The 19,003-nt window shown below is 38.9% G+C and overlaps 1 protein-coding gene across 2 annotated transcripts in view; it reads right to left on the bottom strand.

Annotated features, from left to right (window-relative positions):
* LOC311286231 (NACHT, LRR and PYD domains-containing protein 1 homolog) overlaps positions 1-8,784 on the bottom strand; it is a 233,663-nt gene extending 224,879 nt beyond the window's left edge. Inside the window, exons 1-4 of one of the 2 annotated variants that reach the window (XM_084402347.1) lie at positions 8,612-8,784; positions 4,771-4,896; positions 4,498-4,647; positions 4,225-4,374 (exon numbers count right to left, since the gene is read on the bottom strand). In XM_084402347.1, the coding sequence (XP_084258473.1) occupies positions 4,225-4,374; positions 4,498-4,647; positions 4,771-4,796 (326 nt within the window). In that variant the 5' untranslated portion in view covers positions 4,797-4,896; positions 8,612-8,784. The remainder of the gene's footprint in view (positions 1-4,224; positions 4,375-4,497; positions 4,648-4,770; positions 4,897-8,611) is intronic. The other variant, XM_084402345.1, reaches the window with a different exon arrangement.
* Positions 8,785-19,003: the final 10,219 nt, after the last annotated feature.

The following is a 19,003-nucleotide window of genomic DNA, read 5'->3' as shown; positions in this document are numbered from 1 at the left end:
TTTTTTTAGTTAATGATCTGTAAGAATGGGGCTTTATTAGTGCTGTTCATTGATTCGAGTAACTTTTTTGACATTTGCGTATAAAGTGTTTTAATTCTAGAATATATGGTGTAAAAACGTCTGAGTGCTGCCCTCTTCAGGTTGAACGGTGGCTACTGCAGTTGAATTTTCCTATTGGATATTGCGGTGGCAGGTGACGTAAGCGGTGGCACATGACATAAGCAGGTTTCAGCTCACCACGCCCTTGGTACGAGCTTACCACGCCCTTGGCAGTATAAAAACCATCATGTTTCTTCAAAACCACTGTAGCGAGTCAGGAGTTGGAATTGCGAGTCTTGAAACCGATCAGGATAGAGTATTTTAGCATCTATTTAGCATATCATTTATATAGTTATTTTAGGGATGCACCGATGTGAAAATTGTGGCCGATACCGATAACCGATATTAATATTGCTGTTATGGCCGATACCGATATTTACCGATGTCGATATCTCTGTATAGAAAACAAATTTTAATGATTATCAAATAAAGAGCTATTTTCCCAAACACATTTTTTTTACTTTAGAAATGACTGATATTGGGCACCTTTACCTGTGTGCAAAATATGTCACACATACACACATTGCATTGCATATAATGTGTGCTGGTCAACTTGTCTAAAATTAAGAAACCCTTAGAAAACAGTAAAAAAAACAAAAAAAACAGGAACATGTGTACAATTAAGATAGGCTACTTCATTTATTATTCCAATATCCAAATATTATTCTAAAAAATACCACAGGGAAAAGGGCTTCTTGTGACTGTCTTTGCGTTTGAACATTGCACATTTTAAACAGGACACGCAGCTGAATAAATGTTAGCCAATACAAACATATTTATAGAAAACAGTTGACAATGAATAGACAGGAGTCCAATAATAGCATAACGAATCACTTATTCTAAAAATAATAACAAGTAGGCTATAAGACGAATCCGACATATGGGCTGTGTTAACAGTAAAACGTCCGTCATTTAACGAATTTTAAAAACACAGATGGATAATACAAAATGCTTTCTGACATTTTGACAGAAAAAAACAAACAAGCAAGAACAAAATTTAAACTTAGCCCGTTTTCATTTTACAATTATCTTCTCTCTCTATGTGCGCGCGTCCGTGTTTGTGAGAGAGAGCTCGCGCAGCACCGGTAGCCTACTTTTTTAATCCATAAGTAACGAACGCGATAGTTTTCATAAAAACTAAATATGTAACATAATTAGGTAGGCTACTTTAGTTATTATTAACACAATAACACATGAAAAATAGTGCTTTCTGCTTAGCCCGTTTTCATTTTACAATTATCTTCTCTCTCTATGTGCGCGCGTCCGTGTTTGTGAGAGAGAGCTCGCGCAGCACCGGTAGCCTACTTTTTTAATCCATAAGTAACGAACGCGATAGTTTTCATACAAACTAAATATGTAACATAATTAGGTAGGCTACTTTAGTTATTATTAACACAATAACACATGAAGGCTACATTTCTCAACACTGAGAATGAATAAATAAACGCCTGTTTCTCCACTCGCGCTTATCAGAATCCACAAATCACACGCGCTGTCACTTTTGAGAAAAATCAAATTCGAATGGGTATCATATATCAAGCAATATATTCAAATATCTACGAGTCAAAAAACGATCAGTCAAAAATGTGTCATGAGGAGGAAAAAAACATAAGTCGCACTGGACTGCATTAACAATGTTACGGACCTGAGCGCTCTCGGCACTTAAAAACTGCTTTAAAACTTTCACAGAGACCTCAAGCAGAAAGCACAAAGCCTGTCTTTAAATTTAATTTCGTTTTGTATTAATTGTATCTTAATTTTGATCAATGTTTCATCAACGAATTGCATTGGATTTAATAAATAAAAAGTATATATACTAGAAAATATTTAAACAGGACAGAGGCGACGGCGCGTGAACCTGGAGCGCGTCTCATAAATGAACCGAAACCTACCTGCCTCACAGACCTGAGACATATATAGAAAGCTTGAAACTTCTATTTTTAAACAGAACAATTCAAAATGAAAGAAAACAGACTGTTCTCTGCTTATGTCATCTGTATGAAATGTGTATTTCTCTCACATCAACCTCTTCAGCTTCACACATTAAATATCGGCCTGTTCACATCGGCCATATTTTGACATCGGAACGATACCGATGTGTAAAAAAATGACCATATCGGCCGATATTATATCGGCGGCCGATATATCGTGCACCACTAAGTTATTTATATTATTTCGTGTAGCCTAGGTAGTTAATTAGCATAGATGTTAGTGTAGTATTGTTAGAAGCATAACATTAGTTAGTTAGTTAGTTAGTAGCATAGTATTGCATCAGTTAGGATAGCTTCAAGTTAGCGTAGATTTATCTGTATTTAGTACAGTGGTCAGGATGGTACGTAGGTGTAGTGTTGCTGGTTGCAACAGCACTGCTGGACTGCATAGCTTTCCAGCAGATTTGGAAATTAGGCGCCAGTGGTTGCATGCACTTGGCCTGGAAGACCGTGAGTTCCAGCCTAGAGCTCAAGTGTGCAGCCTGCATTATACGCGGGATTGCTTCTCCAACGCGATAGAGGTGGAAATGGGCTTCTCCACACAGCTCGTGCTGAAACGAGACACAGTGCCAAACGCTGCTCCACCACCGCAGCGGCGTCTTGAGGTGAGTGATCATTTATATATTTTAATCACAATTTATGGTTAGGCTAAAGTTAATCCTCTGGGGTCGACAAACGCTCCGGCGCATTTTGCTGGATTTTTTTCACATAGCGGCACAATATGAATATGCCTACAGAGAGCGCGCGCTATTGACATCAGCTCGATAACACTCATCAGATGCATGTACTTTACGTCGTCTTGCGACCGTGTGAGGAATAATAATGATGTAATAGTAATAATCCTGGAGAAATTTACCTCAGAAGTTTGTGAGTTAATTAACTAATTTATAAACATTTTAAAATCTCCTAAAATAACTGAATATAAGACTGTTATTGTAAATCATAAAACATATATATATATATATATATTTTTTTTTAACCTATTTATCTGTATGAACCCTGGTTTTGTGTATAGTACTTATTAAATGAATTAACTGGACTTAACACTGTTCTTGTCATATTTGATAGCTACCTTGGGTATCTCCCTATAACAGACGTTCTCTACCAGGGACAGTGAGCTGCAGTGCCCACAGGTGCACCTGTTGAGACAGAATCATTTGTACTTGTAGAGGGAGACGTGAAATATCTGGGTTTTTTCGCTTAATTATTAACAGTAAATCATACCAAAATGAACCTAAATGCATGGTTTTTAAATTTTTTATAGTTCCGTTAGCATTTGCTATGAGTATTAGCCTAATTTAGCCATAATGCTAATGTTTTACCACTCAGACACTGGCCCCATTCTCCCTTGCGCGGCTGCTTCACTAGCATCGTTGGATGCAGATCGTGCAAGTGTGAATGGCAGCCAGCTTTGAGTACAGGGTTACCAGGGTAACGGCTGCATTTCTGCGGCTGCATCAGCGCCATCTACTGTCAGAAAGTGAAAGTGTGTTTGCGTCTCCTTCCCTCGTTCCGCCATGCGCTTCTCATGCGTGTTGGTGTTGTTCACATCAGAGTGCACATGCCTCTGTGACGCAGCACACAGCAGCCGTTTAACACAGCGGATGGAGAAGTGTTCTCAGAATGCATTCTGGGTAATTATTCACAGTATTGTGAAGTTCCCATGATAGCAATACCGTGCATGGTCATTATTGCGATGCATATCGTATTGCTGTATATCTGCATGTCTAATTGCACACGTGACTCAGTGAGTTCATTTCTGTTCTTTAGTTTAGCTTACACAACACATCCAGCACTGATGCAACATCTCGTTAGTGCAGTAATGGCTGTTATGTTGAGCACAGTTTATTAATTAAAGCAAAGCTGGCTACTTTACACCATTGTTGACTCGTCTCCCTTCAGACGCGCCATTCATCGGTGGAGCCGATATTACAAAACCAATATCCGATAATTGACAAAATAACTCAAATTAACACTATTGTCCTCTGTAGAGCCACTTTATACCTGTAATAATAACATTTTCAACACATGACTTATAGTCAGGTGTGACTTGTAATGTCAGGAAAGCCATTACAGTGTTTTCTGCAAAAAACTACAAATTTTGGTCTGAGGTCTAGATCACGTTTATCCTCACCTGAGGTCAGAGGTCGCTGGTTCATCACTGAGGTCAGAGGTCACTGGTTCATCACTGAATTTAGGAGGAAGAAAAGGAAATGATCGGTCACTCTTCAGAGACACACAGCTGGGTTCTGGAGATGAAGATCTCTTCCTCTTCCTGGAGATACTAAGAAAAGATATGATAATTTATACACATCTTCACACTGGATTAAATGTAAATGATAAGTTCAGATGATCTGTGATGTTGTGTGAGTCGGTCTATTGTGTCCAGTACTGGATTGTGTCTCACCTGGGGTCAGAGGTCGCTGGTTCATCACTGAGGTCAGAGGTCACTGGTTCATCACTGAGGTTAGGAGGAAGAAAAGGAAATGATCGGTCACTCTTCAAAGACACACAGCTGGGTTCTGGAGATGAAGATCTCTTCCTCTCCCTGGAGATACTAAGAAAAGATATGATAATTTATACACATCTTTACACTGGATTAAATGTAAATGATTAGTTCAGATGATGTGTGATGTTGTGTGAGTCGGTCTATTGTGTCCAGCACTGGATTGTGTCTCACCTGGGGTCAGAGGTCACTGAGTCCATCTCCAGGATTTGTGGGATTATTCCTAGATCTGTGACTCTTCAGAGACTCACTGCTGGGTTCTGGAGACGCTGCACTCGTTCTCAGAGACTCACATCTTCCCTTTATATGGAGACACTGAGAGCATTACATTTATATCACATTCAGCAGCTTTAATTCACAGAGGTTTACAGTGTGTTCAAGATTATTTTCAGCACATGTTCCTGCGAACATCACTGAACACAACAAAGGCATCATTCAGTCATAAATGAGATGGACTAAAACACATATTTCCTCTTATAGTTTAACAGACGGCTAGTTAATTCCCCTAAACACAGCTTAGACTCACGCTTTTGCTGTACATGATGATTTCAGTAAAGATTAGAAAATCCCAGACATTCTGATGTGGAATCCTGAGGGAGTGTCAGAGCGAGGGAATATCGCTTCATATTGTCAGGTTTACATTTAAGCTTTTACATTTAAAAAACATTTTGAGAAAAAAGGTTTAGCGCCTCAAAATGTTTAGTGATATATCTGATCATTTGTAGCAAATTTTGCCGATATTTTCCGGTTTAATTTTAGCGCATAAATTCTAGGTCAATATTTCAACAAACTGATTTTGAAACACTATTTTCTCCAGTCGTGTCACATTCAGCAGGAGTTATGGTTTAGATGAACAGATTAAGCCCTTGTGCATCAGTTATAAAGTTACACAGCGACATAGAGGACAAACATGTCCGTGTCAAAACACTGTAATGAAACACTGAAGCTCAGACCCCAGAGGGTTAAAGGTCGGGTAGGTAGGATTTTCTAAAAGGGGGGTGGTGTGGCGGAATGGATGGGGTGGGGTGTGGGGTGGGGTGGTGTGGCGCAATGGATAAGACACATGCCTTTGGTGTGAGAGACCCGGGTTCGAATCCACTGTGAGACACCAATGTGTCCCTGAGCAAGACACTTAACCCCTAGTTGCTCCAGAGGCGTGCGACCTCTGACATATATAGCAATTGTAAGTCGCTTTGGATAAAAGCGTCAGCTAAATGAATAAATGTAAATGTAAATGTAAATGTAAAAAACTTTTTTTCAAATTAGTTTAAACTGTCTTTATATACCAATACATAATTAAAATGTAAGTGCTCTGAAAAAGAGAGTATATATTCCAAATCTGAGGATGATATTAGCGGTGTCGAAACTAATCGCTTCTACGAGGCAGACGAGGACGGTTCGGTGTCGGTTCAGTAATAGACCATAACCCATTATAATGTACTGACGCTCTTCTGACGTCATGTGTGGCGGTAGCATCCAATAGCAGAGGGAGGAGAGTGAGAGAAAACTAAACATGCTCCCGCTACTTTAAAGCCGACATCTGGGCACATCTGGGCTTGATGAACACCTGGAGCACGACCTGCAGAAGACACGCTGAGGACATTTCACAATCTTTTTATCTCTCGGATATTCATTTTGTTACGGAGCGCCTGAGGGGACCTTTGCAACAAAAAACAAATATATACAGACTTTCGCATGCTCACGCGTTACAGTTTCTAGTTTGCGTTATAGTGTCATTACTACAGATGTGGGAAAGGGCTGAGATGAGAGTGAATGGATACAGCTGATGCATAAAAGCCACTAGAAGACAAGCCTGCAGCCTTCAGCCGAAAGAGGGAAGGAGACCAGAGTCTGATGGAGATCAGTGGAGATGGAGAAGAGGCTTCACTGAGGAAATAACTCATTTAATGAAGCGACTGCCTGTCCAATAATCTTCAACACGACTGGCGCTGAACAATACTTTAGTTGGGAATGATGGGCTGTGTAGATTTTACTATGATAAAAGGTTATTTTATGAGAGAAAGCACAGAAGGGAATGTGGCCTCAGGTATAGGATCCATCTGAGAGACATTACCATAGTACTTAATAGTAATATTGAGTGATATTTTTTATGGTCTAAAGAAAGTAGAAAATACAGATGTTTTCTTTCTTTGACTTTCAGGTTTCACCAGTTATGATGAGACTTGAATTGTAACTGATGTATATGCATATGACACTGATATTATGCATTTTAATGAATAAAGACAACATGAATTTAATTATAAATATTTGTATGTTGTTTAATTAAAATAAAACATTAAATGTTGTGTCAACTGTGTGCTTAATGATGATGGTATAACGCTTCTTCATGAATGATGGTATAACATTTTTTTAATGAATTAAATATGTATTAAATGAATTAATTATTATTAAATTACAATTAAGTTTTTAGTGTAATCTTAAATGTAGTTTTCTGCGGCCTGCAATGACTAGTGTTCTGCAGCTAATAGAGATATTCATGCTTTTCTCCCTACAGTAAAGCACAGTCCACAAACAGTGCAGTCCTGCTGTTAGGGTGACCAGACGTCCCGAAAAATTCGGGACAGTCCCGAAATCGAAGCTGTTGTCCCGAATCCCGAATCCGGCCCTAACTGTCCCGAAAATTATACGAAAGCAAATTCTTGTAGTTATTGTCTGATAAAACATTAAAAACTGTCTGTGGAGGTTGAGTCGTCCTGCAGCCAGCCCCCGCCGGCTGCTCATTGGCTGCAGCATCTTTTTTTTTTTTTTTTTTTTTAGTTCTACAAAGATACCGTAGGCGCGAATTTAAATGCATTGATAAGCGAGCGCGAGTTGCCGCAGCCGCGAGTACAGTGAATGTGCAGGCAGCCAGTCGTAAAGTGATTGATTGGTCGCGGCACTGTGTGCAAAAAAATACTTCGGCCTAATGTCTGATGTTGGGTTACACAAAGCAAATCATCTACACTATTATTTAGTTTTCTTATTTAATGACCGACAATTGCGTCATAATAATAATTTTGGCATAAGGCTTATTAGTGTTAGGCTATATAGCCTGAAATGTCTGATTTATGCACTGTTACAACAGTCTTTTTTTTTTTTTTGGTCACAATGAAATTTGAGTTCATGATTTTAATGTTGTTGTTGTTTTTTTTTTTTGTGGCAGACTAAAGATGAATGACAGACTGTTGATCTTTGAATAAAAATATGTTTGGTTCAGGTTTGAAAATTCATTTTATGTCTAATAAAATGTCTGTTGCCTTTGGCTTGCTCAGTTGGGGATACTTAAATTGATTAATCGATTCAACAGTGCTATTGATCTGCATTATCAAACGTGGATGTTTTACACCAGAAACAAACACTGATGTACTATTTTATTTAATACTGTGAAGCTGCTTTGATACAATCTGTATTGTGAAAGGCGCTATATAAATAAAGTTGACTTGACTTGACTTAATATCATAGTAGGACTACACCAACCCCACCAACCCCACCAACCCCCCCCCCCCCCCCCCCGTCCCGAATTTCAGCCAATCTCATCTGGTCACCCTGCCTGCTGTACCTTTACAATATAACACCAACTTTATTCACAACGCGCTAATATTCCACAAGAGACTATAATAAGACACATCTCTGGAGAAATGCTCCAGGCACACTCTCATCTCATCCCTAATCCCACATCTGTAGTAATGACACTGTAACGCTAACCGGAAATTGTAACGCGGAAGTCCGTTTATTTTGTTTTTTGCAAAGGTCCCCTCAAGGGCTCCGTAACGTTACTCTGTCGATAACAAAACGGCGGAATATGTGTGAGGAAACTCGGCTTATAGCGTCGCTTTAAGGACTGTTTCAGTTTTCAATAAATCAACACAGACTGGACTTTAATACTTTCACTTTCGATATCCAATCCTTTTTATAGCCCAGTTTTTGTTAAGTTCAATAGAAATGTTTCATACGGTCTTATAAACACAGATATGATAACATGACACGATATTAAATAAAGACTGGCTGAACTTACCGTGACATATGATCGTTTGTGAGGGTTTTTAACGTCCCGCTTCTCGGTTCTGACGGAAGAGTTTGAACTAGCAGAACGTCATCATCAGGCGCTCGAGCGCGGGACAGCCGCTGAAGGACCTTCTTCTTCTTTCAGGTTTTAATGGCGGTTGGCAACTCATCTCAAAGGTGCATTACCGCCACCTACTAGACTGGAGTGTGGCCATTATAATGACAACAAAGGAGAAAAAAAACAAAATTAAAAAAAAAAACTATTGAATTCTTTCGCTTAACCCAGTGTTTTTCAAAAACAAAATGAATAATTTGTGTATTTTCCCAGATGTTTTCCCTAATAAATGTTCAAGTGTAATGCTTTGTTCATCCATTTGTGTCTTTAATTCTACCCTATCTTTTTCATATTTTTTGCAGTCTAACAACATATGCTTCACTGTCTCTTGTACATTACAATAAGAGCATAGTCCAGTGGGGTGTTTTCCTATTCTATACAATGTTGTATTTAAACCAGTGTGACCCATTCTAAGACGTGAAACTAGCATCTCTTCCCTTGGGCTTCTGCCCTTCCTCATGCTTGTGACTACTTGAGTTTGAATACTGTATAAATGACGTCCAGTATCCGCTGTGCTCCAATATTCCTGCCATTTTGTGAATGTTGAAGTGAATGTTGCTTTATGATGGTTTTAACCTCTACTCTACATACTGGTATGCGCACTACTGTTTCATGCTTTATAGAGTTTTTTGCTAGCATATCTACAGCTTCATTTCCTTCCAGCCCTACATGAGCAGGAACCCAAAGGAAGGAGACAGCTCTTCTTTTATTATGAAGTGTAAGAAGCAAGTGAAGTATTTGATGAATGAGGTCTTGTCTACATGATGCTCTCCCAGATTGAATGCTTAATAATGCTGATAAACTGTCTGAGGCTATAACGACACCTTGGTCCTGACTATTTTCTTCCACCCACCCTAACGCCAGTAAAACTGCTACTAACTCCACCGTGTAAACTGACAGGTAATCTGTTGTCCTCTTTCTGACTGCTACTTCATACCGAGGAATAAAAAAGGCTGCACCAGTACGGCCTGTTTCTGGCTGCTTTGATCCATCCGTAAATATAAATAATTCCTCTTGATACTGTTTTACATAGTTTTGAACTATTATCCACTCTGGCATTATTTTTTAGTTTTCTTTTAGTATTTGTTGTAAGCTTATATTCACAGATGGTGTTATAAATGTCCAGGGTGGTATCGTTGATATTGCCACAGTGGGTCCTATTTGCAACTGACTGAGACCTACATTTTGAGCCTTAGCATTCCCCACCCACCCGAAACTGTACAAATGGCTTTCACTATGCTCTGCGCATTCCTGCAAGACAGTTTTTGTGGGGTGCACCATACTATGTCCTTGTAAATTAGTCCAATACGCCAACATGATCTTGACCCTCCTAATACGTAGCGGCAATACGTCGCTCCCCAGTCACGCCCTGATAGACATCTCAACACGTTATTGATCTTATTTCTGACCTTATCAATATGTTGACACCAAGTCATCCTCTCATCAAAGAGAACTCCTAAAAACCTCACCACCTTAACCTGTTACAAATCTCGTCCATGCAATTTCAGTGGCACTACTTTATGGCGCTTAGAGAAACATATAACTTGAGTTTGTAAGATTGAGAGTTTAAATCCCCATTTATAAGTCATGCATTTTGCATTTTTTTTCCGTAGATATTCTACATTTCGACCCCTAACCCAGAGTTCTCCATCGTCTGCATAAAGTGACCTACCTACACTTCCGCTTACCTGATCAAAAATGTAATTTATCATAATATTAAACTGTATATGGCTGCAAACACTACCTTGCCGGGTACCATTTTCCACAACATGCCTACTTGAATACTCTGTACCAACCTTAACTTCTATTGTTCTTCTGTCTAGGAAGTCTAATACCAACCCGAATAATTTACCTTTTATTCCTAATCTGTCAAGTTTTATAAGTAGTCCATCCTTCCACAGCATATCATACGCTTTTTCGACGTCAAAGAACACGGCAATTACACTTTCCTTATTAGTTTGTGCTTTCCTAACTTCTGCTTCTAAGCACAAAATAGAGTCCATTGTCCCCCTACCCTTACGAAATCCAGACTGATACGCTGAAAAAAGACCCTTACTTTCCATATAATAACTTAACCTATCTGTTACCATCCTTTCCATACTTTTCCCTAATTGTGATGTTAACGCAATAGGTCTATAACTTGACGGGTCTACTGCATTTTTACCGGGTTTGAGTATTGGGACTATCACTGCCTGTTTCCATTCAAGCGGAATCCATATCATATTGATCAGCCTTAATACTGCCTCCAGTGACACATCTTTCATATGCCCTAGCATGCTATAACATACAGCATCTTTCCCTGGTGTTGTTTGTCGTGCATTTAAGATAGCCCTTTTTAATTCAAACATAGTGAAAGGCAGGTCCATATCTCCTCCTGATGCAGTCCTACTTTCTTTTATTCCAGAGTTTCCCAACAGTATCTGGTTCCTATGCTGTTGATCTACTGTGGATAAATTTCCAGAACTGTGGAGTTTCTACCAAAAGCTCTGCTTTTTCTACATTACTAACTGCATTCTTATCACTGCTGCATAACACTGGCATTTCCACCTTTCTACCTAATCCACTCATTCTTCTAATTGTTCTCCATATATCTGACAACTGAGTTTCACTTCCAATTTTATTGCAGTACTGTCTCCAATACATGCGTTTGGCTGATCTAATCGTTTTCCTAACTACTGCTTGTGCTCTTTTGTAGCTAATTAACGTTTCTAGTGTGTGATGAGCTTTAATCTGTCTAAATGCTTTATTTCTTCTTTTAACTGCTATTCTACAGCTCTCATCCCACCATGGCACATTTTTCCCCGTTTATTTCCTGTACTTTTAGGGAATTGTTTCTTCTGCTGCTTGTATAATGGCTGCAACTATTCATCTCCTCCACATCTGTTATATCTCTACTCAGTATTTCTACACACTTAGTCTCATTCATTTCTTGAAATGACTGCCAATCAGCTTTATCTAATTCCCACCTAGGTATTTCCACTTCCTCATCCTGTTGCACCTCTATTCCAATCCTAGTTATTATCGGATAGTGATCACTACCCACTGTCGATCTGCACTAACTCCTGCAATTCCCATTGACACTAGTGTTAGATCAATAGCACTTTCTGTATTACTTGAACTATTATACTGTATGCCCTTTCCATCATTAATACACACCAGCTCCTTATCATCTATACATTTCTCTATTACTAATCCATTTATATCTGTGTTTTTACTTCTCCATAATGTACTGTGTGCATTAAAATCCCCACATACCACTATTTTGCCTTGTATTGCTCCGCAAACTACTTCCAACATATCAGTACTTCATTTATTGCAAGGGTTGTAAAAATGATCTATTTTTAAACTATTTTCCCCTGACCATACTTCAATTACAACAGATTCATGTTCTTTCCCTTTACTAATACGTTTATATCTTACCCCACTTTTAACAAAAGTTGCTACCCCTCCACCTTTTCCTGCTTCTCTATCTCTCCTAATTGAAGTATATCCATACAATACAAAGTCCAACTGTGGTTTTAACCATGTTTCTTGCACACATATTACATGAGGTCTATCTGTTAAATCTGAGACCAAACTCTTGAATTCCTGTCCATTTGCTATAAGGCTTCTGGAGTTCCATTGCAATATAGCTAATATCATAAAGAGCCACCAGCCCATGTCTGCCAGCTTGTGCTTCCTGCCACTATCATTTCTCCCACTACCTCACAGCTAAGCCCTTTTATTCCTAGATACTTTTCCGCTGATTTAACTATTATTTTGATCTTTTCGGTCTTTCTGTGTCTGTGCCGAGCAATTTATCACCTCAACCATAAACATCACAAATTCATTTTTGCCCATAACTAACAGATCCTTTTTTGCCTCAATTTTTTCACATTTCTCACAAGACCTACTTTTATTTTCTTTGATTTCTGGTTTATAGCATTTCAGCTTTACTCCTTCTCCACATTTCCCATACTCATGCTCGCCTGAACATCTACCACATCTTTGTTTACCCTTACACACTGCTGCTACATGGCCATATCTCTGGCACTTAAAACACCTCAATGGGGGAGGGATGTATGGCCTGATCTCGTAGCTCATGTGACCTATGTATATCTTACTTGGAAGTCTTGCTTCATCAACTTTAATCATAACAGACAGGCTATCGCATTTCTCCCTATTTCTGGTTGTTTTAAGGCGTTTTACCTCTAACACTTTTGCCCCTGTTATATTATCTCTGATTTGATCTTCAGTAACATTTACTGGTATTCCTGTAATAACTCCTCGAACCAACGCCTTGCTTTCAGTCAAGACACACTTAATTCTCTTGCCATCTATTCTATTCAGTTCTATGGCTTTCTCTAGTTGCGTTTTATTCCTACAGAAAATCAGCAGCGCTCCACTTAATACTTTTGCATTTTTGACCTCGCCTAGCAATTTGTTTATGGACTTTGTTAGTTGAATCGGATTCCACTCACCAAATGACGACCCCTCCTGAGATAGTTTCATGATCACTTTATATTCTTCTTCTTGCTGTTGTTTACTTACTATTGTCGTACTTTGTTCACTATCTGTTTCATCTATATTAGATATTACTTTCTCCTTTTTTTCCGTTTTCTTGACCGCATTACATTCCAAACACTCCCATCTCTCCCGCCTTCTTCTTCAAATCCCATCTCACTTCCTGTCTCCTCACTTCCTTCCGCCATCTCCTGCCCATTCACAGTCTAGCTGTTGCCAACCACAGCCAACCAGTTCCTCTCATAGATATCATATAAAGGCTAGATGTCTTAAGGCGGAGTCACTTCCGGCATCACCGGCGGCCAACTTACCACAGGGCTCTGTGAATTAAGGTGAGTGATCAGCACGCACACAAATCCTCTCATCTCGCTGAAATCTTGACGGATTTACAAACGGTTTGGTTTCTTACAAACGTCATTAACGGGGCTATAATTCTTTCATATTGAAGTCCATTTGTATAATTATTCATATGTATGCAGTTTCATAGCTACATCTCTGACGTTTATAACAAACCAAACCGTTTGAAAATCGGTAGAAAATTGAGCAAGTAATGGTTATTTAAAAGTACATGCACCATGTTACGAGTGAGCGAGCACCCTGTGGTAAGATGGCCGCCGTGTGCGGACGTCGACCTCCATTGGCCAGCAGCGCAGACGAGACATCTAGCCTTTATATGATATCTATGGTTCCTCTAGCCAGACACCTCCCGACCCATGCGCTGAAGGACCTCTGATGTGTCACTCTATTCAGTGCCTGATCAGAAAACATGCGCATTCAACATTTTCTGTCGCCTTAACTCTGCAGATTATTTTGAGTAACTATACACCTGTTTGCATATGTATTAATGTTGCGTTAAAACAGTATTCAAACATAATACTTTATTATTAGTCATCCCTGGGAGAAAACTGAGGGGGAAAAATACCATTTTATAATTTTCCTTAATGCAAGTATCTCTACCAACATTAAACACTTTAAAACAGTGTTTGTTACAGTAATAACTGGACTGAGTGTTTAGTAGGAGTGAGCGGGATACACACTAATTCGGGCTGTCACACACTTGGTTTAAATACTTCCACACATGCCAGCAAGACGAAACTAAGAGTATTTACTAGTTGCCATATCAACACTATATAGAGAAGAAAACTGCGCCAAAATTCTGGAATTTTTGGACGAAATCACTGAACATTAAACCATAACAAAAGTACATTTATTACTGAAGTAAATTTTACATCTGCTTTTGTGTGTGTGTTTATGTGAAATAAGACAAATCTGATATTATTTTAATATTATATATTTTATATTAATTAATTTTTTTATTCTTATATCTGTTATTTGACAGTTCTAAGCAGCAGAAACACTGGCCGGGTGTAAACCCCAGTTGCTCAGGCGGGGCATGTTGTCATCGGGTGTGAACTGCGGGGGGGCTCGGCTCCCCTTAATAACACATGGGCTCCCCTGAAAACCTGATATGTGAAATGTTGGGGGTCTCAAAAAATACCAACACTGGGTTATTGTGACGTGCGGTTTGCAAAAATTTGTGTAATGTGATCCTCCACAGTACACGTGCGTGCCTATCTCGTCGTATACGAGAGATGTGATGTGCGTGGCAAAGGAGAGATAGAGAGTGTGTTTTAGACACTGCAGAGCTGACGCAGGGCACACATGCAGAGTCCATGTACAACAGGTTAAGAGAGTGCCTTCGTACAGCGGGATTAGAGGATGAGTGTTTGGGGAAACGCCTCATCAGCATCGCCACAGACGGGGCTTCAGTTCTCACTGGCAAATCCACTGGAGTCACTGCAAGGCTTAAGCGGGACTTTACAAACATCCAGGCCATACACTGCTTGGCCCATCGCCTTGAATTGGCTGTCCATGAGTCTCTGAAAGTGGTTGCTGGATGTAAGTCTTGCTTTTCCAGTCTGTGATGGTGCAGTTTAATTTCACACACCAGTGTCCGTTCTGTGTGTTTACATGTTGCTTAGTAAAGTTACATCCAGAAAACTAAAGCAACAATTCTAGTCATTAAAACATTAAACAAGCTCAAATCCTCAGGGCTGAACGAGCTGGATCTCCAGCAGACGGATGTTGATCGCCGGATAAACAGTGAGTTTCCAGAAGCTGATTTCAGGGAAGCTCTTCAGCGTGTTTCTTCTGATGGCTCTGGAAAACCCCTGAATAAGCGAACCCCTCTATTTTGATTAAAAAAACTGTAATATTGTGTAATATTATTCCAGTGTAAATCAGCTGTTCTCTATGTGAATATACAGTAAAGTGTAATTTATTCCTGTGATCAGAGCTGAATGTTCAGCATCATTACTCCAGTCTTCAGTGTCACATGATCCTTCAGAAATCACTCTAATATGATGATTTGATGCTCGAGAAACATTTATGATTATTATCAGTGTTGAAAACAGTTATTTACATGTTTATTTCAGGATTCTTTGATTAGAAAGTTGAAAAGAACAGCATGGAAACAGCAAAGACTCTCCAACTGTTGGTTTATTGCGCTTCAATAGAGGACACATAAAAGACCTGCAAAAACCTGCTATAAAGTGCTAAACATTTCCTCAATAACTCTAGTCGTCTCAATGATGCCACACACTCTCTCAACTACAACAGTCACAGATGTTCCTCTACTGGACACATTTCTCTAGAGTTGATGCTGAAGTTCATGACAGATCATTGTGTTCATCACAACACAGCGGTCAAATGTGTGAAATGAACAGCATCTTTTCTCCAAAGCAATAAGAGCACAAGCTTTGTTGTAGTCCAGACTTTAAAGTTAGGCATCTTTACAGATGATCATTTTAATAAATAGATAAAAACCTGCGCTGACAAACACTTGCAGTGCTGTGGATGTTTTCCAGGAGCCGCTGGAGGAGAAACGTGTGCAAAAGCAGAACAAAAGCTCCTGGAGACACAAACTGTGCTGCAACTACAGACTAAACCATGACTTGATGGAGCAACATGAGAAGAAATATTCCAGCTCTACGTGACGAATCTCACATTCTGCTTCTACAGCATCAGAACGCTCAGCTGCTTTCATGGGAAGAGCATCACTGGACACTTCTTTTCTGCTCTTATTTGAAGTGATTTAGACACTCCAGCTGAATAATGTTTAATCGGACAGATTTTGTGGAGCTTCGTTCAGGTGTCCTGACGTTGGAGGAAGGCTGAGACTGTTGTAGAGGACATGAAGCTCAGAGAACATATTCTTCACTGCCAAATATCTGTGCTTCAGCATTATTATACAACAAATCATATTCCAGCTGTCTTCTATCAGGACAAATAAAGGAAAGGTTCATAAGGACACAGACATAGAGCTAGTGACACAGAAGTGGCTCAACTTACCCACCATTAGGGGTATAGTATGTTGTCACTGTTGTGTATTTTCCCATGACAGTCTTACTTTACAGCACATTATTCAGAATGTCTATTCATTAAGAATATTTCCATGCAGTGAAATATCCAAAATATCCAAATGTTAAATTATGACACAACAAAATAAAGTTAGAAAAAAAGAGCTTTTATTAGATAAAGAAAATATTAAATGTTCCTCATTGCAGTTCACCAAACTGTGTGTGTTTGCAGAAGAATATAATCACAGGAAAGAAAGAGCTGAATTCTATCCTTTTTAATAAACTACAACATTTGATAGTTTATAAAATCAGCAATTCACCAACAAGTATGAAATACAGTTAGACAAACATAAATATAAATGCTGATATACATTTACTTTAACATTGAACTCGTTTTACCTTCCCTGTAGAACATTTACTTAGATGTGCAAAAACTTACATTTATTTCCCTGTAGAACATTTACAATGTAAAGAGCAAAAACTTTAATTTATTTGTAATGTTACTATGAATGAATATTTAGAAAGGAGTATATTTTGATAAGTTCTGATAAACCCATATCAGATCAAGAATCAGACCAATGTTCAAAAGTGGTAAAGCTTCTCTTCCTGAAGAACTGAGATGAATTCAGCTTTCACAGCATCTCTGTGTTTGCGTATAATGGCACAGATCTTTCTCATGCTCTCCTGACTGGTTAAACTCTGTGTGATTTCTGAATATTGTTCCTCATGAATTAGTTCTTGCTGACACAGTTTATCTGCAATGATCTGGACATTTGTAACCCTCTGAATGAGATCTGGCCAATGCTTATCAAAATATCTTGCTTTATCTGCCTCACTATTCAGACGCGGCTCATCTCTCTTAGGATGAATCAGATCAAATTCATTTTTCTTAATTGTTGTAGTCCAGACAGTCTTCTGATCCTCTTCTCTGATAAGAGTCATTTGAAGATCATTCTCCAGACTTGTGTTGACCTTGAAGAAGTTTTGGATGATTTTCTCTTCTGAGTGTGATCCCTTCTTCAGGAGTGATAGTGGAGGCACCAGGAACGTTAAGTTTGTGTAGCTTTTTCATCCGAAATGGCCCGTCAGGTCTGGGATGCTCTATTGGGTCATTTCTCTTTTCTTTCTTCTCAACATTTTTTTTTGCACGATCATCAAATGGAAAAAAGTAGAGATGTAGAATGAGAGGATCTTTTGGTCTTGTGCTGATACTCCTGGTCAAGGTTATCAGGGCTAGGGGATGATGAGCGAGACTGTGAGGACGGGCTGCTTATCCTAAGCATGCACTGCTGGATTAATCTACCCTGATTTCTTCTTCTATCAGTTCCTGTAGGAGCACAGTCTGAGTGTCAGGAATGGGAGCCACTGGAGGCATGTGTGTGTTCAGCATCAGGGGTTTGCTCTCTCTCAGATGAGGCAGGCGAGTGATGTAAGGAGCACCCGTCAGCCCGACTGCGGATCCAATGGTGTGGGCGAAGGGATAGTGTGTGTATGTCTTTTCAGCACTTCAGTGAAGTTCACTTAATGTATTAGAGTTTAGTTTCAATAGTACTTTAGCTCTGCGCTTAATCTGACTCCGATTTCAAATAATTATCAAATTTAGATTGTGTTTCTAAATATAAACTAATAATATACACTACCAGTCAAAAGTTTTGGATCGTTAAGATTTTTAATGTTTTTAAAAAAAGTCTCTTCTGCTCACAACGGCTGCATTTATTTGATAAAAAAATTGTAATATTGTGAAATATTATTCTAATGAAAATCATCTGTTCTCTATGTGAATATACAGTAAAGTGTAATTTATTCCTGTGATCAAAGCTGAATGTTCAGCATCATTACTCCAGTCTTCAGTGTCACATGATCCTTCAAAAATCACTCTAATATGATGATTTGATGATCGAGAAACATTTATGATTATTATCAGTGTTGAAAACAGTTATTTACATGTTTATTTCAGGATTCTTTGATGAATAGAAAGTTGAAAAGAACAGCATGGAAACAGCAAAGACTCTCCTGTTGGTTTATTACGCTTCAATAGAGGACACATAAAAGACCTGCAAAAACCTGCTAGAAAGTGCTAAACATTTCCTCAATAACTCTAGTTGTCTAGAGTTAATCTCCAAACACTGAAATTCATGCATCAAGTGATCATCTGACCGACACACCAGTGCGAACACGCATCCACCTGAACTAGTGCACATATAAAACAAATCCCATTTTCACAGATAGTGAGAAACAGCACGAGAAAATCACAGGCATCTTGAACAAGAAAAGAGAAACATCTATAACAATAACAAAACATTTGTGTGTGTGTTTATACATACACTTTCGTGGTCCTGCAATCATCCTTATCTCTCCATGATGTCCACACTATAAACACACATTAATGTAGATATGCATCATGCACACATGTTCAGTATGTCAG

This window comes from Rutilus rutilus, assembly GCF_951802725.1.
Source record: "Rutilus rutilus genome assembly, chromosome: 2".
Taxonomy (NCBI): domain Eukaryota; kingdom Metazoa; phylum Chordata; class Actinopteri; order Cypriniformes; family Leuciscidae; genus Rutilus; species Rutilus rutilus.
This window is presented reverse-complemented; position numbering and strand designations above follow the sequence as displayed.